Source organism: Phragmites australis, chromosome 3 (genome assembly GCF_958298935.1).
Source record: "Phragmites australis chromosome 3, lpPhrAust1.1, whole genome shotgun sequence".
Lineage (NCBI taxonomy): Eukaryota > Viridiplantae > Streptophyta > Magnoliopsida > Poales > Poaceae > Phragmites > Phragmites australis.
In genome coordinates, this window is record NC_084923.1 from 9,806,476 (window position 1) to 9,826,696 (window position 20,221).

General features: G+C 42.1%; 2 protein-coding genes and 1 pseudogene across 2 annotated transcripts; 1 reads left to right on the plus strand and 2 right to left on the minus strand.

Moving 5' to 3' along the window:
• Positions 1-3,796: 3,796 nt before the first annotated feature.
• Positions 3,797-4,780, minus strand: LOC133912036 (chaperone protein dnaJ 11, chloroplastic-like). Its single transcript, XM_062354572.1, has one exon. The coding sequence runs from the start codon at positions 4,637-4,639 to the stop codon at positions 4,163-4,165; it is 477 nt and encodes a 158-aa protein (XP_062210556.1). The 5' UTR covers positions 4,640-4,780; the 3' UTR covers positions 3,797-4,162.
• LOC133910481 (probable 4-hydroxy-tetrahydrodipicolinate reductase 2, chloroplastic) lies at positions 4,676-12,002 on the plus strand (annotated as a pseudogene).
• A 2,341-nt stretch (positions 12,003-14,343) lies between these two features.
• Positions 14,344-15,826, minus strand: LOC133910959 (proline-rich protein 4-like). The gene is made up of 2 exons (XM_062353197.1): positions 15,612-15,826; positions 14,344-15,135 (listed from the first exon to the last, which is right to left on the minus strand). Exons 1-2 carry the CDS (start codon positions 15,772-15,774, stop codon positions 14,540-14,542), a joined length of 759 nt encoding a protein of 252 aa, XP_062209181.1. The 5' UTR covers positions 15,775-15,826; the 3' UTR covers positions 14,344-14,539.
• Positions 15,827-20,221: the final 4,395 nt, after the last annotated feature.

Below are 20,221 nucleotides of genomic sequence, written 5' to 3' on the forward strand. Positions count from 1 at the left end.
GAAAGTAGTGGGCGAGGAAAATTCCCTGGTCTGGAGCTGGAAGGCTGCCTCACCAGCTGGGGGGTCGCAGCCTTTTTGCCTGTCACAGCTCACGGAAATCTTAATCGCCTCGGGATGCACTCATACAACTGTTCTTAATTCTGCTCTGTCTGGTGGCGACGTGAACCGAGCGAAAAGGTTTTGGTCGTGTGATCGCCTGGCTGGCGAAGGGGCGGATTGGTTGCCGAGGATCTGGCTTGACGGATGTCTAAGAAACCTGACCGGCAGAGCCGCACGGACGGATGCCGCCTTTCGGTTCCGGATCGCGATCGGCTCCCGTGACGAAGCGACGCCTCCCTCCTGCGCCGCCGTGTCAACAAGTTTTGCATGGCCGGAGCACGGAGCGGTGTTTCCGAGATATTTTCACGGGAGAAGTGCAGGCGCCGCACCATCAAACCGCGGCTGGGGATCAAGGCAGTGGATGGGCCACACCCTTTCTTTTTAGAGAGAACTACGGCCTATTAAGTTCCCTTCTCTGGCGAAACAAAGTTGTGATGACTAATGTTTGGCTCATAATGTGTAACGACGTAAATGGGCTGTACTTGGGCCACAAATTTTCTGGAAGTCGATGCTTCATCAGAAACGGTTTCCATAAATCACTGTGCTGGCAGTATGGGAGTATTTTTGTCGATCGAAGCGAGTGGCAATTCGCTCCAGAGATTCAGCATCGAGGTCTACAGTGAAGCTGCTTTGGTCTAGCGCCCGGCAAAAATATGGATGGAAGCAGCACCACTTATTACTGTTTGCTGAGGTTGACATGTGGGTCTAAGAGGAGGAGGAGAGTAATAGAAGGTAGGAAATATAGTATCTGTTGGAGATTAAAAAGTAGAGGATATTATAATAGTGTTAGGGATGCTATAATAGTGTTATAAGGAATAGATTTTAAGTATCTGCTGAATATGATCTAACCACTTAATAGTCATTCGGAGTTCACAACTAGCAAAAACTTTATAATAATATCCGGCCAAATGCGTTGCAAAATGCAGAAGATAGAAACAATTTCATATGTTTAATGAAATACATTCCTTACTAAAAAACCCCCTACAAAAACGTATCTCAACTATCACACGTCACCGACCAATTTACGGCCCATACTTGCCCGGAAAAGGTTCCATCTGATATTTGCTTGTTTTGGATTGGATCCATAATTTTTTTATGGACGGATGCGGACTCTGTGCCTCTGTGGGATCCACTTATCATCACACAAAATCAAGATATGTCGTCCCTGTTGCGCTTCAGAAAATGAGGTGAGACAGTGACTGCTCAACTGGGTGCTGATAAGAACGAAACAGATCCGTGATTGGCCTATCTCATCCTGCAGAGTTAGAGCATCCTAACTATTTTCCATTTATTTCATTCTCTTTTTAATTTTCTTTCTCATTTCTATTCCTTTTATTTTCTCTCATCTTTAATAATTTTTTTTCAAATAGATTCGTAAAAAAATAGAGATAAAATCTCATTCTGGAGAGAATGATCTTGAAAATCTTTTCATAAAAGAAACCGTGAAGGAAAATTGTTTGAGCACTGAAGGGAACGAAAATCCCTTCGCGAAGAGATTCTAGATCACGAAAAAATCCATTGGGCATGATCTTATAATGTAGATGCTAAAAACTATTTTTTATTATTAAAATTACTGCAGTATCCACATCAATACTAATGGATTAGCCTGTACGAGCGATAATTGTCCGTCTAAAGAAACAAGGATCCAAACAATGTCACCTAGATTATACTAAATAACTACTAGAAGTATCAATTTTTTCTCCAACAATCACTATCATAGAACTGTTGATAGCAGATGATATGTCATAGATGGTTTTTTAAGATCCATCACTGATAAGATATTCTTAAACGGTTGATAAGACAGATATGTCTGCAATAAGACAGTCATCACAGTGTGACGGAACTCGGGCGGTTTTCATAAATTCGTTTGTTTGTATCATAATGATATATACGACGTTTAAAAAATATCATCTGTGATATTGTCACTGACGATTTCTTGTTATATCCGTCTATGTCTATATGTTAGACATAGACAAATTTAATGAAAATCGTCTGCATTTAAAGACCCGCGAACTATTTTAAATTTAAACACCCGTCTCTCCTATCTCTTTTGGCTTTCCACACACACAGCCCCTCGTCTCCCCTCAATATAAGGCGACTAGAAGTGTTATTCTTCCTCACTCGCCATATCCAAGTGTTTCACTGTACCGAGATGAGTATCGTATGGTCTCCTTTGCGGTTTAGTTAGAGTTTGTTAGGTTTTTATTGCTTCGATCTATGTAACTGATAGTACAACCTTGTTTCCGTTGTAGATCTACAGTGCCACAGTTCACGACAATTAGAAGGTGACAAGATGGGGTTGTTCCTATGGCAGCTTCGATGGCGCAAATTCTTGGTGTCAACTTCGGCCGAGTGGACTTCATCTTCTTCACTATTGTGAAGGTCTCCTCCATCGATCCTATGTATATCGTCAACCGCATTCTCTATTATGTTTTACTAAATGAAACTTTCTTTATTGCTGTTCGTCACAATGGAAATATTTTCGTCAACTGCAAGACAGGCTTGGATGCCCATTTTTTGCTGAATCATGGCTGGTAATTTGATAACAACGCAGTCTAGTTCTGACTCATGCGTAAGATAGTCAATGTGCAGTCAGATCCGAAAGACTGCAAGCTGTTCATTGAAGATACTGCTTGGGTTGACATTGTGTTGAAACGCAGAAGGTTAAGATGATGTCTATCGTCGCATCTTTTTGACAGCCGGTGTCGATCGGTCCAAGTTTTTCGATCACTTTTCGTCTTTTTAGAAGATGGCGTTGCCATAATGTCAATTATTTCATTCTTTTGGAAGATTGCGTCAATTGACTATTTATGTATAGCTAGGGATTATATGTAGCTAGCTAAGTTTATATGTTCTAAACAATACGTGATGTGTATCTGCGTAATGTTCTTAACCTTTATGTAAATACATGTGTTTTGTGTTCTGAACAATATATGACCGGTGTTTTTAATAATATACCAATATGTTTAATTTATAAATCATAAAGTGCATATCTATACGACTATTATGCAATCAGAAAGCAAATTTGCTTATAGGCGAAATGGAGACATATATGGTTCTTTTTAAAACTATGTCTATGATAATTAACACAGACAATTAAATAACACTATATGTGACTCTTACTGCTTACAGACTATTGTCAACAAAAAACTGTTTGTGATACTTATAACACACAGACGATTATCTATAGAATTCGTCTGTATGTAAGTGTATTACATATAGTTTTGAAACTGTATGTAATACGGTTGATATCACATACACTTTTACAGAGATATAACATATATCCATATATAATAAGATTTAAAATTCGTCCATAATAACCTATTATAAAATAGTAAAAATCACACACATCACACGCAACACTGCAAAACTGCAGAATTCAGTACATGGAGACACAAACGAGCAAAGGAATCAAACTGATTCGATGAAGTTTTATACATTTGAGCCGCTCGTGGGACGACTTGGAAGATGGATCCAGAATTCCAGACCCATTCTCTCCAGGAAAAAAAATAAGCAATTTTGTCCCCGAAACTCCGGAAGGATTCAGCGTCCACAAACTGCGCACCACGTCTTCATCCACCACACAACAAGAGTATGAAAAAAAAACAGATAATTTCATTGTCCACCACGTCCGCAAGCACCACAGACACACCCAATATTCGAGAGGAAGAGTATGCAGAAGAGACAGAAAAATCGCTTTCTTCTCAAACCTCGACTACATTATCAGTGTGGCCATCAGGCATATCTCCAGTGATCCAGCAGTATTAAGTTAACATATCCTCCTATCACATCACATCACCACGCTAAGTCATACATACACATCCATAATCCAAACAAAGGACGTCACACATCATACGATCTTAACTTTTTTACAGGTCGCAGCGAGGCGTGCAGGACTATGCGTTTCCACCCGGCCACAAGTGAGCCCAGTGGCCGCGGTGATCTTTGTTTTTCCAGCCAATTGGGAAGGTTCCGTGGCCCCCGGAGACAGCGAGGGGCCGCTCCACGCGCGCACACGTCGGAGATTCCGCAGCGAAGAAGCGCGCTATCACGTCATGGGTGGTCACCAGCACTGGTCCGTCTCCCAGGTCCGGCGGTGGTGCGCCGGGAACGAGGGCGAGCGGCCGAGCGTCGCGCGGCGGCGGCCGGCAGCGGCGGAGAGGAGGCGGCGGCGGTCGTAGTCGGCACGCTTGTCGGGGTCGGAGAGCGTGGAGTAGGCGGCGTGGACACGGATGAAGTCCTCGGCGGAGGCGGGGTGCGGGGCGGCGTCAGGGTGGACGGCGAGGGCCAGGCGGCGGTACGCGGCCTTGATCTCCCGCGCGCTGGCTCCCGGGCGGAGTCCGAGGACGTCGTAGAAGGAGTTGGCCGCGTGGTCGGCCGCCGCGGCGGCGACGGTGGATGAGGAGGAGGAGAAGGAGGCGGAGAGCGGCGGCGGGGCGTGGAGGCGCGGGGACGGGGGCGGCGACGCGGCCGGGGAGGATGACGTGCCAGGGCGGAAGGCAGAGAAGCCGGAGGAGAGTGTGGGGCGCGGGGAGATCATGCTGGTGGTGCCGTGGTGGAGTGCTGCTGTGCTGGGATGGAGAGGAAGGATTGGGATTCGGCCGAGCTGATGAGCTGCGCAGTGGAAGAAGATTCTGAGAGGCGGGTTGGCTCGCTCGCAGCCGGCCCGGGCCTTTTTATTTCAACTGGGTTGCTTTCCTCCGTGGGCTGTGTGCTGGTCAACGCTTCTCTGTGGCCTGCTCCTATTGGCTGCAACTGTTGGTTTCACTTCTCTATTGGTTTCCCTAAAAAAAATCTCTATGGGGGCCGCTGCGCTGGTTGACTTTAGTGCAACCGAGATCGAGGGACGGGATCTCAACTCTCGGACTAGCACGGATGATGAACGGATCGGATTGTGAGACAAAGGGGCCAATGGGGTCTGAATCTGAATGGGTCTGGTTCGAGGAATGCATGATCCGTTCTGACGCTGGAATAAGTTAGGGAAGAATGACATTTTTTTTCAGCTAGCGTCACCAATCATTCAATCGTTTGTCTCTTTTAGATAATCATCGATTTGTGGTTCATCGCTTTGTATACTTCAAATGACAATCTGGCCAAGTTGTCATCTTGAAAGATGGAAGGGATGCATTGAAACGGGCAGACTAAGTACAACAGGTCAAGTTTTTTTTTTATCGGTACAATAGGTCAGTTTGGAGAGAAAGATTTTTTTTATATATCTCTCAACTGTGTACAATAATAGTATCTAAACATATATACTTATATACTCACACTTATGCATACACACAAATCTGCACAGTATATACAATTTAGATAATCACGTCTCTAATGAGATCGATGGAATTATTTAAGACTCCACAAATAACAGGTACTTCACACATGAGAGCACTATCGCTGAGCTAAGTGCGTTCTCTTGGAGATTGGAGAGAGATTCTAGGGCCAAAAGGAATGGAGCTTTGCCCCCACCCTCGTTTTGCTTAGGTCTAGTGGAAGTGTAGCTGGTTGTCACAATCGACCTTAAGACTTAGTAGCCTGATTGAATTCGGAAAAACCCCATCTAACATATACTTAGCGATCAACTACTTAATATCTTGTTTTGCATGTAAATCATGTACAAAGGATAGTGTGTCTTCGTTCCAATCTACGCATATCGTCACATTTTAAGATTATACATTGAAAGTGATGTAGTACCTAGTAATCTAGACTTTTGCTTTGTCTCTCTACTTTGTACGAAATCTATACCATTTCTTTGGGATTTTTTTGATAAAACACCTCCATCAGTGTGTTAGCTGGCAACCCGTTAATCACATCCATAATCTAATTCGTGAGCAACATATAAGTACAACTGAACACGAATATCCACAGTATATCCAAGATCTAGTCCCCGGAGTGAATGTGCTCAAGATTTAATCTAAAGGTCTGTTCGGCTACGATTAGAAAAATTCTGTCAAACAACAGCTTTTAATTTTCTGAGTAAAATCCGTATGAGTGACTATCTGAAATAAATTAGAAGTTAGAGAGCTGAAAAAAATAGCTTCTAATTTACTTCTGCACATAATTATTTCCTCCATATAGATTATTCAAAAAATTATTTTCAACCACAGAATCACTTCCTAAAAAATCACTTTAAAAAATTTTAAATAAAAAAACTCTGCCAAACAGACCTAAAACGACGTGTGAGTACATGCGTTGAGCGGGGCGGGCTCGGTCGCATGCCAATAACGTTGCGGAGCTGATGCTCGATCTCAACCAGGACTTAAAAAAACCGATGGTAACCGGGCAAAAATCGTGATAACCGACCTTCTCGGTCCGGTCCGGTTTCAGAAACCGAACGGTAATCGAATTTGAATTCAAAAATTTCGGAAAAAAATTCAAAAAAAAATCAAAAAATCTTAAAAAAAAACTAGACACAATTATATGACCTTTTATAAAAAAAAATTTAAAAATAATATCGTTTGCATCATATTCTATAGGGAGGAAGTTTGAAAAAAATGAAAAAAATTGAAACGTGCGGCTCAGTTATTAACTCATGTTAAGGAAAAGTTTAAGATGCAAACACATATTTTTTTTTAAAACATATCTTAAGAGGATCTTTAAAATTAATTTAACTTTATTTAGAGTTTTATTAATTTCTTTATGATTTTTACAAAGTTCACAAGCATAAAGTGAATATGTTAAGAAACAGCACTGTAATTAACTTTTTCATGTCTACTATTATTTTTCCTACTTAAATAATAGTATAAATAAACTAACAAAAGTGGTTTCACTAATTTTTGAGGTGTGATGGATCAGTTATGAATTAATCTAGTCGCAACACATTTACAAAATCATGCATGTAAAATAACTAATTCATGAGTTCATGTATTTTTAAAAGACATAGGATCATGTAAGAAGACTAACAAAATTAGTTTCATGATTTTTAGATTAGTAAAGAGTAAACTATGCATTTAACTTGGTTTAACAAATACAATTTCTCACAGAAAATTTTGAATTTTTTATACGCATAAATACTTTTATCATGTAGATCATGTTACAAGGAAACCAACAAAATTTATTTTACTTAATTTGAAGCTCAGATGAATCAGTTATTAATTTTACAAAATTGAGATAATTTTTGGATTTTTTTGTTGAACTTCACTGAAAATCGAGAAAACCGAGAGATTACTAATGATACGAAAAATTCGAGAAAACCGCTCGATAAATCGCAAAAACCGCTCGGTAACCGGTCCAACGGCTAAAATCGCAATTTTTTTTTTCAAATTTCAAATTTTGACAAATGAGTTTTGTCCGATTTTTTTTAACTTTCGACCAGTAACTATGGTAATCACGAATTTTGGTTACCGTCGGAATTCGGTAAGGTGAACCGTGATCTCAACCACATCCACACTCCACAGTCGATCTGAACGCTGCACAGCGTACTCCCACTGGGTCGCCGTTCCAGCCCAAGCCAGAAAGCGCACGGTTCCGCTCGAGATGATTGATCTGTAGTTTTTGTAGGTCCTGTCCGGTATCCACCCAGCAAGCCGCGCCGTGCTCGGAACCATCCGCCGCCACCGGAGCTGGGCCTACGAGACACTCTCCTCGCGGCCACCCCACAGCACCTTCTCGCGCCCCTCACCGTGTCTGAGACGGGACCGCCTTGGTGGAGTCGCCGCGCCGCAGCGTGTTAGCGCGGCGGCTCCTGCGGCCGCCCCATTGAACGTTGCGCCGCCGGCGAGCGTCTCCTTTCCGATTCTAGTAGGCATTAAGCTGGCCGTCCCTGCTATGCCACTAACCAGTTTGACCAAATGCTGCTCTGGAAACCCATCGCCTCTGCTATTCTGCATAATGGTTTCGACCTAGTACCCTTGTGTTCGACGTAATGCCACCGCGGGGTTGGCCGTTGTCTTAGGCCACGCCGGTAGCTTGGACGGCCTTTTGGGGGCAATCAGACGATTGAAGCCAATTTTTGTTTGCATTCATACGTGTCTTTTGCGCTCTAGGATATCCGAAAGATAACTTTGCTTAGGCCTAGTGCCTGATCAAATGTGCCCTGCTCATGAGGTGTACATGTTGTAGGACAGTCTCTTCAGCCATGCATATCTTTCTGGAGATATAATGTTTTAGTATTCATGAAAAAATGTTTGATTACGTGTATATCATCTTTTCTTGTTTAGTCTGTAATACTTTACGTGTAACAATGGAAATGGGAGGATATCCCAATTCGAGGAAAAGGTTTATCATCAGTTACTTCTCCTTTTGATTTTCTGTCACTCTTTTTTAAAGAGAATTCAACTGAGAAAGCACACTCCAATACACACAACCCCGCTTGCACAACACACCTACACATGCTAGTCCCTCTATACAAGCTTGATTTTACTTGATACACATTGAGGCAAAAGACTTGGTCAAATACGAAGCTGGGTTTCCTTGCTGCAAAGAAGGGTTCTTTGGATATCGCGCTTGCCGTTGTGATCATAAAGCAAGTGCAAGTGACATAGGTCCCAAGAATTTTCTTTTTCTCAAGGACAATCCTGCTCAACATTATCTTATGCTGATAGTGATATGTCTGGGTCATCGGAAGTATAAGAACTGTATAAGAATTTGATGCAATGATTAAATAAACTGCAGTTGAAAAGAAAAAACAATCTGAAGACATAAGCATAGCTGATCAACTATGTCCATGTGTAATTATTTAAATGGGGAATGGTGGCCAACTTGGTTAATATTTTACACCGGTAGTTTCTATCCACTTTTCTTTAATGAAAGAACTTCATACTTTAGAAGAGGAAATAAAATATTTTAGCCTCATATTACAGCAGTCTTATCATCTAAACTTTTCAACGCTTCTCAGTTCTTACATTAAGTAATACAATTTTAGATGCATGTTCAATGTCAATGTTGTAGCTCTTCAATTGGATGCATTTTTGTACTAGAATAGCTGTTCAGATTTGTACTTAGGCTATCTTGCTTAATTGAAGGGACCTGATTATTTTAATATTTAGTTTTTTCACTTGTTCCATTATGTAGGTGAATGGCTGCACTGGGAAAATGGGGGTAACTGTTGCTGAGGCAGCTGCTTCTAGGGGTCTTCACCTAGTTCCTGTTTCATTCAGTACTAGAGAGAAGCTAGATAGAACAATACAAATTGTCATACAGACGTTCGGATATATGGTCCCTCTGCAAGAGAAGATGTTCTTTCATCTGTCATAGATGAATTCCCAGATGTCATTGTTGTGGACTACACATCACCTGATTCTGTGAACTGTAAACAGTTTAATCATGTGATTTTCACAATATGCTAGATAAATACTTAGTATAAACTATCATCACATTTTCTAATGCTATCATGAGATTGCAGTTTCAGGAATTCATTTATAAGTCTTCTTGCAAGTTCGTGCTAAACATGCTTGCGTTTGTCTAGTATCGCGTAGCTGCTGCGTTCACTTTAAAATATATATGCAGGAACTTTTATGCCATATTTTTTGTTAGGTTTACATTAATGATTACATTTCAGTTCTTACATGACAAAACTACAATAAGAACAATATTGTTTTTTCTTGTCATATTTCACATAGAATATCTAAACTAGTAAAATGGGTTTGATCTAGCTGAGCCTTGATTTCTTGCGTTTACCTCCATTGCCAAGGAAAAAACATCCAAGCAAATTACAGATGTTTGATCTTTTTTTCTTTTGTGCTTCTGTTGCTTTGTCTTCAAGAGTGTACTTAATCCTTATTCTTCTGATTCATAACATAAAAATACTCTTGCATTATGCAGTTAATGCTGATCTCTATTGCAAGCTCGGTTTGTCATTTGTGATGGGCACAACTGGTGGGGACAAGCAATTACACTACAAGTCAGTGCAAGATTCCCAAAACTGTGCACTTATATCTCCACAGATGGGCAAACAGGTATGACAAAAATAGAATTATCTAGTTAAACCAAGTTTAACACTGTTATTATTATACTTCAAGATGTTGAAAACATGGACGACTTGTATCATTTCCTATCATTCTTGATCAGGTGGTTGCATTTGTTGCTGCAATGAAAATCATGGCCAAGCAGTTTCCCGGGGCCTTTTCAGGCTATAATTTAGAGGTACCATTCTACCTTGAATATTTAGGAATTTGAGGTTCAGGAAGGAAGTGCTTTGATTGTGTTTAAGGATTTAAGCTTCTACTAGAACCAGCAGCATGTCATCTGTTTACCTTGAACATATGTCTTAGAGAAAATGCTCAGTTATATAAGCTGCTTTGCAGGTTTTGCAATTAGTTGTCTGGCCTCGGACTTATTTTTAGATTATGAGGCCAAAGACATTTTTAGTGGCTGAATTATGATCTTTGGACTCACCATCAATCATATTTTCAATTCAGAGTGTCAGGATTTTTCTTTGCAGGTTTTAGAATCCCATCAAGCTGGCAAGCGGGGCACATTTGGTACAGCTAAAGATGTAATTGCTTGTTTTGAGAAATTAGGTGTCATATGACATGAACCAGGTATGCCTTATACTTTTATGATTGAGAATTTATATGTGGTATTCATCTTATTGAGAAAATAGCTATTTGTGCTCTGAAAAGCACATCAAAGCAGTTAAACTACATAAATATTTTCATGGAACAAGATGTCTTCCATGTAACTATTGTTGGTCTTCTCATGAACTCTTGACTATTCAGATTTAAGGCTCCAGATATTAAACTAATAATAATAACTGATATCTACATTCTTGGATGACTCTGTTGATATGAGGCTATTGCGGTGTAATAACTCTGAACTACCATAAAATTTGACAAAAAATGTTGTTACAGCTAGAACTTAACTAGGATATCTTCTGAAGCTTAGTCTTGTCCATGTGGTCATACATGCATCTTATTGCTATATGTTCATAAAAAGTTAAACAATAAGAAATATTGTTGCCACTCCACTCAAATGGTTGAACTCTTTTTGATAACAAATATCTGGTAATTGTATATAGGTGTATCTTTGTAGTATCTTGCCTTCAATAAAGTTTTTGCATTTACCTCTGTTGCATCCTCCTGGTCGGCAGATGGTTCTGATGGTAGATGTGGTTGATGGGTGTCAATTCTCCTCAACCAATGCCTGATGATGTCTTTGAATGCTGCCACTACTAGTATATAATATATACATAACTGAATGAAAAGAACTATGTGGGTTTCCATGAAGAACATGTTACCATTATTTTACAAAGTACGAATCCAAGTTTCATTTTTCAAAGTAGTTCTCTTAGCATGCTGTTTAATTTGGTTTACTGATGTTTTTCCCCTATCTTGTTACCAACTCCCTGGCTGTTGCGAATCGTTGCAAGTGAACAGCGGTACTCGCCCAACTACTGAAAGCTATGTTTTGTACTCTATTACATGTTCTCCTCAAAAGAAAAAAAGAGTTCTTATTAAATGATGTTTGTTGCCTCCTATGCTAGCAGATAGTTAAGATTAGGGATCCTGAGCAGCAGCTTGGGATGGTGGGTGTCCCTGAAGAGCACATTGAAGGGCATGCATTCCATTTGTACCATCTCACTTCTCCTGATGATAGGTAAGAACCAATCTCCTGAGAAATGATGACACTTACTACAACAAAGCAATTCTATTAAATCATGGCTATTTTTATAGGTTTGTTAAATGTAATACTTACATCAGAGCAATTTCGAGCAAGTTATTTTACGCTTCTGTTGATTATGTCATGTTCTCCTTTCAGTGTTTCATTTGAGTTCCAGCACAATGTTTGTGGCCGTTCAATCTACACTGAAGGGAATATTGATGCTGCAATATTTGGCTATTTTTGTAATGGTACCGAGTTACGGATACTCCTGGTATCTTACCCGTATTTTTATAATGTAGGTTCAATCAAAGGATTCTAAGAGAATCTATGATATGGATGACATCCTGAGAGAAGGCTACGTGCAATGAAGTCAAGTGATTACCAGTTCATAAATATAAGCGCACTGTACTGTATTTTTTTTTTCAGGCCAAATGGCAACCTCGTACCCGTGAACTTCTGAAAATCGTTGCAGATGGTTCTTTATCCAATGGCTTGAACAGCCGTGGGTGGGGAGTTCGAGATGCTGATGTAGTGATGGCAATGTGCAGGGAGCAGGGGCCGGCAACCTTGTGCCTCCTGGCGCCAATATGTTATGCCACAACTGCGCAATGATGCCCCTGTTTGTATTGTGGCCAGTGTTTTTCCGACAGCCCAATCGCCTGTTTTGGATGCTAATTAGATTTTGGATGTCGGATATTCGAAAGAAATCTTGAATATCAGATTGGATTTTAGATACCTGACTCTGGATTTCGAAGCTGGATATGGGAAGCTTGGTATATGTCAAATATCTATATCGAATATTCGATAAATTAACGGATACATCTGATGGATATCGGAAGAAGTATCCGATGCCTCGCCCACCGCTCGCTTAACACTTAACCCTACCCACCAAGTTAATCCCCAATCTAAACAATTTCGCGTCGCCATCCCACCTGTCACTGTCAGCTCCCCTGATCCTTGCCACCAAGAGCCCAAGACTCCTCACTCCTTAATCCTCGCTACTGAATGGAGCCACCGTGAAGCCCTTCTACTCGCCACATGCGTCGTTTGGCCTCGACCTCGTCATGTCGTCGTCCCAGCCTTGACCTCGTCTTGAAGCCCTCCCAGGCCGCAACATTGACCTCGCCGTGAGCCCGTGACGCCGGCCAGTGTGAGCAAGAGCAATTCGTGGTCTATTTATTGGATTGTTTTTCTTTCTATTTATTTGATTTAGGAATTAGGTTGCAAGTGGGAATGTATGTGCATGTACAGGAGCATCCCCAGCTGCTACTACTACAGCCGTTGGCATGGGTTAATCGGCGCCGAAGCCAATGTAGCCAAACTCCCGTGATCTGGTGGTGAAGGAGACAACCACAATTGTTAGGGGTCGTTATGTTGAAGAAACTGGAGATGGTGGGACTTGCACTATAGAAGTAGAGCCTGCAATAGAGAAACAGAAAAAGTGTACCTCCAAGGTTTAGGAATACTTCACCAAGTCCACAGTGACACACAAGAGAGATGATGGTGAGATAGAGAAATAAATTTGGGCAAAATGCAATAAGTGTGTTTTCAAAACTCTCGGTGAGTCCACCAAAGGCATGAAGTCTCTTTGGAATCATTTGCTATCAAAGCACTCCATATAGCAAGGGCGGCAACTACTCCAAGTTATGACGAGTGAAGGTAGCAATGCGGTTGTTCAAAATTTTAAGTATGATCCTGATGTTAGTCTGAAGAAGTTCTATTTGGCAATGGTTATGCATGAATACCATTTTACAATGGTTGAGCATGAGTTCTTTGTTGATTTCATCAAGTCCTGACTTTTCATTCAAGTGTCGTATAACCACTAGGAAAGAGATATTGGAAATATTCTGTCGACAATTTGTGAACCGCCGATCTAATGAACTTGTTGAAGAGGTAGGGGATGCTTTGAGTAGACGAATCATATGAGAACACACGTGAGGTTTTATACAGGTTCGAGTCTCCTTGAGAATAATAACCCTACAAAATATTTGTCTTGTATTGATATGAGCATGTTACATGGGGATATGTGATTAGTCTAGATAGATTTAAACCTAATCGGCGACTTCCTTGTTTGGCTTTGGGTGTATTTTAGTTTGTCGAAAGGTTTGAGCGACTTCTTCGACTTTTATTAGCTCTTGTTCGACTTGTGTTCCACAGGGCCCCTGGCTCCGTATATATATATATATATATATATATATATATATATATATATATATATATATATATGAGGATGTCATACGTATTCTGGAGTCCTACTTTCTGTTCTTGGAGATAAATCTTACTGTTTATGGGATGACTTAGGTGCCTACAGGTAGTTTACTTTCATTTAGAAATTTCCTTCTTAAAGTTAGAGATATGTCTCGATAATTATAGAAAATTCTGAAATACCTAGATATGATAATTATCTAGTATTCATCATCATATTCTTAGCTGAAAAGAAGTTGTTTGAAATATTGAAAACTCTTCCTTGTCGGTTTTCTGCTTCCCAGTGCTTGCTTCCCTGCGCGACAGGAGGGAAGAAAGGGAACTTGAAGAGGAATGGCTTTTTTTCTTGAAGAACGGGAAGAGCTTCTTGAAAGCTGCGGGTCAGTGACGGTAATGAATTGAAGTACTTCTCATGAGACTAGCACTTCATCTTCACTGAAACCCAGTAAAATTGAATGAATTAGAACCCAACAAACCATCAGCGTTGATCCCCAAAAGCAAAGCTTTGTTTTAGATATCACAATCTTTATTTCACAAGTCACAGACAATAGCCAACGAACTGAAACACCAAAGCCACCACAACATACGGCACGAACGAGACCAAACTATCACCGATGATGCAACGACATCATCACGGAACAACAGAAACACCATCGAGGCGTCAACTTCTTAGCACTCGATGCCTTCATGCATGCGCACCCTAGTTCAGCTTCTTGGGGACCTTGCCCTGCCCGCCATCTGCAGGCCGAGTCGTGTCATCGTCGACGAGCGGCGGGCACGGCTTCTTCTTGTGCATGAACTTCATCTTCGGGTGCTTGTGGAAGAACGGCTCCGGCTCCGGCTCCGGCTGAGGCTGAGGCTTGGGCTCCGGCACGGGAGTGGGCGTGGGGGGACCATATGTCGGCGTCGGCGTCGGCGGCTTCGGGGTTTCCGGCTTGGGCGGCGGCGGCGGCGGGCCAAACATGAAGTGCTTCTTCTTGAACTTGCCGCACTTGCACGCGACGGGCGAGAAGACCGTGTCGGCCGCGGCCGCGAGGTAGGTGGTGCCGCTGCTGGTGGTGGCGCCTTCTTGGCTTGGCCCGACCGGCACGATCCTGGGCGGCGCCTGACCGACGCACGGCGTGTCGGGCGTGGTGTGGAGCTGAGCGAAGCAGTCACGGTCCAGCGCCCCGTCGTCGCGGAGTAGTTCGGCGGCCAGAGGGATGCTGAAGACCCCGGTGTCGTCGAGGGGGCCGAGCGCCTTCGTCTCGTAGGTATCGTCGGCGCTGGATTTGCACTTGATGGCTACCTGGAGGCCTGCAAAGCGCCAAGGGACCAAAAATTCAGTGTTGCGGCTGGCCATACTTTGGGCCGTCTCTAGTATTGCTAAGCGTAGTCGAACCTGCTTCAGACAGTAATTGGGCCCTTTTGCAGCCTGTTTTGGCCCATATTTTGCTATATCTAATGGGCGTCAATTCTCACCGAAACGGCGTAGTATTTAGCAAGAATCTAGAAATAGAAGCTATTTAATTTGGGTTATTCTAGTTTGTTGAAGACTGAAGACTGCAAGATATTGTTTCTTGTTGCACATTTATACTAAGATTAGAATAGATCATTCGAGTTACTCATGAAGAACTTTTAGTTAAAAAAATTCTGACATTTTATTAGTCCAAAGTCTTCATTTTGTTACCAATTACCACAGAATTTCTTACAAAGGAAGTAGCCAGCTCTAGTCAGGTCGAGTTTTCGTGGCCGCAACAGAACTGTAGAATGTAAGCAAGCAGTTCACGTACCTTTGAAAGCATCTTCAGCATTAACATCGTTTGGGGAGCAGTCCAAGCACTTCACCGAGCCAACCACGACGGGCGCCGCCGCCGCCGCATCGAGGCCGACGGCCAAGAGCGCAACGAAAGCACCGACGAGAACCGGGGCTTGAGGAAACCGACGAGTCCCCATGCTGGAGCCCTGCTTGTTTGGCAGGAGGTATCAGATGTCCAATGAAGAAACACTTGTGAATTTGGATGGAGAGAAGGAGCTGGGTGCACCCGTATATATAGTGTCGGGGGTGACACCATGGCCGGCTCGCGGCTATTGAAGTGTGGAGGGACAAGTCACAAGTACTGGTTAGTGTTCATGAGACCAGCTCAAGGTTTACAGCGATTCAATGGCTTTGCAAATTTCCAATGGAGTTTCAGTACTGATTTGATCATTTCGTCCGTGATGCTACTTTTTCGTACCACCGAGCTGTATTGCAATTACGCCCAACTTTGCATCGCTGTAGCTAGTGTTGAAGAACTTGTGCTGACAGAGAAACTGAATCGAGGTTCAGGTTTGTGCTAGAAAATGTTATCAGATGTAAGCTCGAAAAACAGGCGACAATTTCTGTCACTCACATGTACACATTATCATTTAACAAAAATTGCTACGAATAATATTTCATTCCTTTTCCCCCCATATATCATGCCTCACTTCGAAATCTGTTCGTCGGTGTTTGAAATTTGAAGTGACCAACGGTACAGTTCACTAATGTGGTGTGCTTCATCTGTTAGGGTGGCTCATAAACCTCGCACGGCGCATGGTTTATGCATGATGAGAGAGGAGAGGTGGATTGCAGCAACCATGTGCGTGCCATGACCGATGGAGCACGAAAACAATATCGACCGGCATGCACCATGCAGTACGTACGATTGCTCGAGTTAATTGAAAAGCATCGATGGAAATAAGAGGTGACAGTGCCATGTATAGTGGGCAGTTAAGCGAACATGCTAGGCACATAATGGCCGTTTAACATTTTGGTTCGTGACTGCACGTCCAACAACTGTGAATTGGTGAGTGCTATGAATTGCTAAGGTACGTTTGATTGAAGCAATCTCGTAGAGTCGCCATTGGAGAGTCGCTGAAAGGGAAGGTTCACACTGTCGTGGAGTACTGCAGGAATTGGTCGCAGTCCGTGAAGCGGTGAAGGAAATAATCAAAGAGAGAAAAACAAGAGAGGACAAACATGTCAGCCCATTGAACAAACTCCGTAGCTAAATGAGAACGAGCCAGGGGCAGGTGTGAGAGCTGCTATTCGGGTTCGATCCCTAGCATCGAACTCGGGCCTCATCTGAGTATATCCTCATAATTAATTCCGCTACAGGCCTCTTAAGCATGAAGTTACAATGAGACTATGACATGCCCGTCGTCTATGGAGTCTTGGATGATTCCGTCGATCTCCTTAGAGATACTACTGTCTCTGTGTATAGTCTATATGTCTAGATATATGCATATGGTGTGTGAATAGGTATGCGTGTGTATAGTCTATATGTCTAGATATATGCATATGGTGTGTGAATAGGTATGCGTGTATGAGAAATATGTATGTGTTTGCGTGCATGTTCAGATACTACAAACTGTACCGAGATGAGAGACGTAAAAAAACTCCCTAGCTAAATGATGCAGCTTCATTTTGAGCTCCCCCATTGTGGCTCCCTAGCTTTAATCATTTTGAACTCCCTCGCTATTAGCGTGGTTAGCTTCATTGTAATATTTTATTACAATAACCTTTGATTAAAAATGAGTCTCTTTAGCTTTTTTATGAGGTTAGTGTCATTTAGTTACAAAACACATAAAATTAGAAGAAGAGATAAAATTATGTTAGTGGAAGAGAAAATTATTTATGCTCCAGGATTGTACCGAAACTGTACACATTTAATGGTTTGATTCGTATACATTTTGATCAACTGCCAAAATCGTATATTAGGTGTAGACGATCCAACTAAAATCAGAATAGATTTGCCTTACCTGCGTCTTGTGAACTTACGTGTTGTCTGCTTGATACGACGAACTTGAACTACACGATGCTTCTTAAGCTATTATCTTAATATAAATTTTGAAAAAAAAACTCATTATCTTTTATTATGAATTTTAGCTACTTATTAAATGTATTTTACATGGACTCTTTATTTAGGTATTTGATTTGTATAATAATTTAATTTTTTTCTAAGACTATATTTGATATGGATATATCTTTTTTCTATTCTAACCCTAATATAAATTATTATTAATTTTATTTAAGCTTATATTCCCTAATTTAACAACCTAATGTTAATAAGATAATTCTCTACGTGCCATTGAGTGATTCTTCATTTGCACCGGATAAGTGTTGATCTCTCATATGCCACCAATTCAATTTTTCATCATCTATGTGCCACTGTCATCAACCCAAAGTTGACGGCAATGGCACACAATGGATGAGAAAATTATGAGGGCAGTGGCACACAATTGATGAATGAAAAAAATTAAAGATACACTCAAAATTGAGATTTTTAATACACAATTAAACTCAGTTTTACTGAGCTTTATATTATGTTTGTCTGCTGGTAAATTGCATTCCTCTTAAAATTTGTAATGTTGACTTGCTATCCACTAATATTAATTTTTAGGTACCAATTTTATGCTCACAACTGAAGGAATTTAGTGTATTAGTATCTAGAAAACTTATCTAATCAAGCATAACTCAATTGAACTGTTAACAAAAGGTAGTGATTGATCATGGTAGGCCTTGTAAATGTGTTTACATATCTATTTGGACACATTTGCTTCCGATTTGAACAATCGATACAAAGATGAAAATAAAATATAATAGGCATTCAACCATCTCAAAAAAAAAAAATTATCTGACAAAAATCGACATATGTTTTCCTTCACAATTTGCTTTCACGGCCATCAAGTACTCCAATCTGAAATCCTGTTAATCTGTGCATCGATGCCAAGAGAGATTTATGCTACAACCGAGGCAGGTACCTCATCTTCTGATATCAAACGCTTATGATACGTCCCTCTGGTCTTTCCGTCTTGCTTTATTCGCTTAAAGCAAGGTCGATGATGACAACAAAATGGCCGCAATAAGACATCGCTGCTGCAGTGAGTTGGCAACAAACCGCGACGGCCTACGGCTATCAGAGTATGGATTTCCGGCCGTCTTTTCCAGATTATGTCCCATGTACAAAACGTTCCTAGAAAGCTTTGTATGATCTCTTCTGTGGCCAGATGTTGCAACGCTTCTGCCCACGTTCCGCGGACCCAGCCCAGCTTTGCCTTTACTTTCAGGCAGTTTAAATCCCGGAAGGACGGCGTAGCCTGCACGCACACTCCAACCTAAGGCCATCTTGGTTCAGATGGCCGAGCCAAGGATCCAACAGGAACATTGACGCCGCCCGACTCGCTCGTTCTGTCTCGCAAGCGCGGCTCTCCAGAGCTAGAGTGCACCATGCAGTGACATAGCCAGGACTTGGGGGGCAACTTAATATTCTAGTCATGAGTTACAGATTGATTTCATCTTCTTATGAACTAGAGCCAATTGAAGTCTCCGGACAAAGTCAAATTGTGAAGGCAAGCAAATTAGCTAACCTACCTTAGGCTTGCTGACCAGCGGTGTCACGGTTTATCCTGCTCCTCTGCGCGCCGCCTGTGCGCGACTGCCCGCGCCACCGCGCTGTGAGCGCCAGCTCTGCCCTCGCTGCCCACTCACCGCGCGCGCCTACCATGGCTTTTCCACCCGCGCGGGTGCCCTGCCGCTGCCTAGGCTGCCGGCCACCCGTTCTGTGCCCTCGCGCCGCGTGTGCCTTCCCTCCCCTCTACACCTACTCACCGCACGCGCCTGCTTTGCTTTCGTCACCCACGCGTTGTTGCCCTGCCGCTGTCTACATCGCCAGCCTCCAGTTCTGCGCCGCCGCGCCGCGAGAGCCTGCCCTCCCCTCGCCGCCCACTCACCGCGCACGCCTGCTTTGCCTTCGCCACCCGTGCGCCGCTCTCGTCCTGCCCCTGCCTACTTCGTGATCCATATGATTCGCGGTCACACCTGGCCACACGATCCGCGGTCACGCCTGCCATGGCACCTTGGCGGACGGCTAACGACCTCTTGCCACCTCCTACGTTCATGGGACGCTGGGCACCGCTTGGTTTCTTCCTGTACGGGAATTGAAGGGCGGTTCGTATGCGGATACAACGCAGTTATTTGCTCCTGTAAAAACAAGTTTCCAAACAGACTTTATCTGTATCTATAACAAATCATGTCGTGTAAAGGTTAGGACTCCTTATCTGTTGTTTTCTATTTAAATTTGTAAAACCTTACGCAGAATCCACACCGTTATACTAAAGGCCCGTGACAATCAATAGCGTAGATCTTTCTTTCTTCCTACCTATTAACATGATAATTTTTAGCCATTTGCTCACATCAAATTGTAACCTAGACGGATTGGGTGGACTTTATATGACTAAATCTACACCGTTGAAATATAGACCTTCCTTATTTTTTTATTCTAACCCTAATTTCAATTATTATTTATTTTATTTTATTTGGATTTTTTATTTAGATATTTTGCTTCTCAAATCATACGGAAATCAAACTACTAATTTTTTA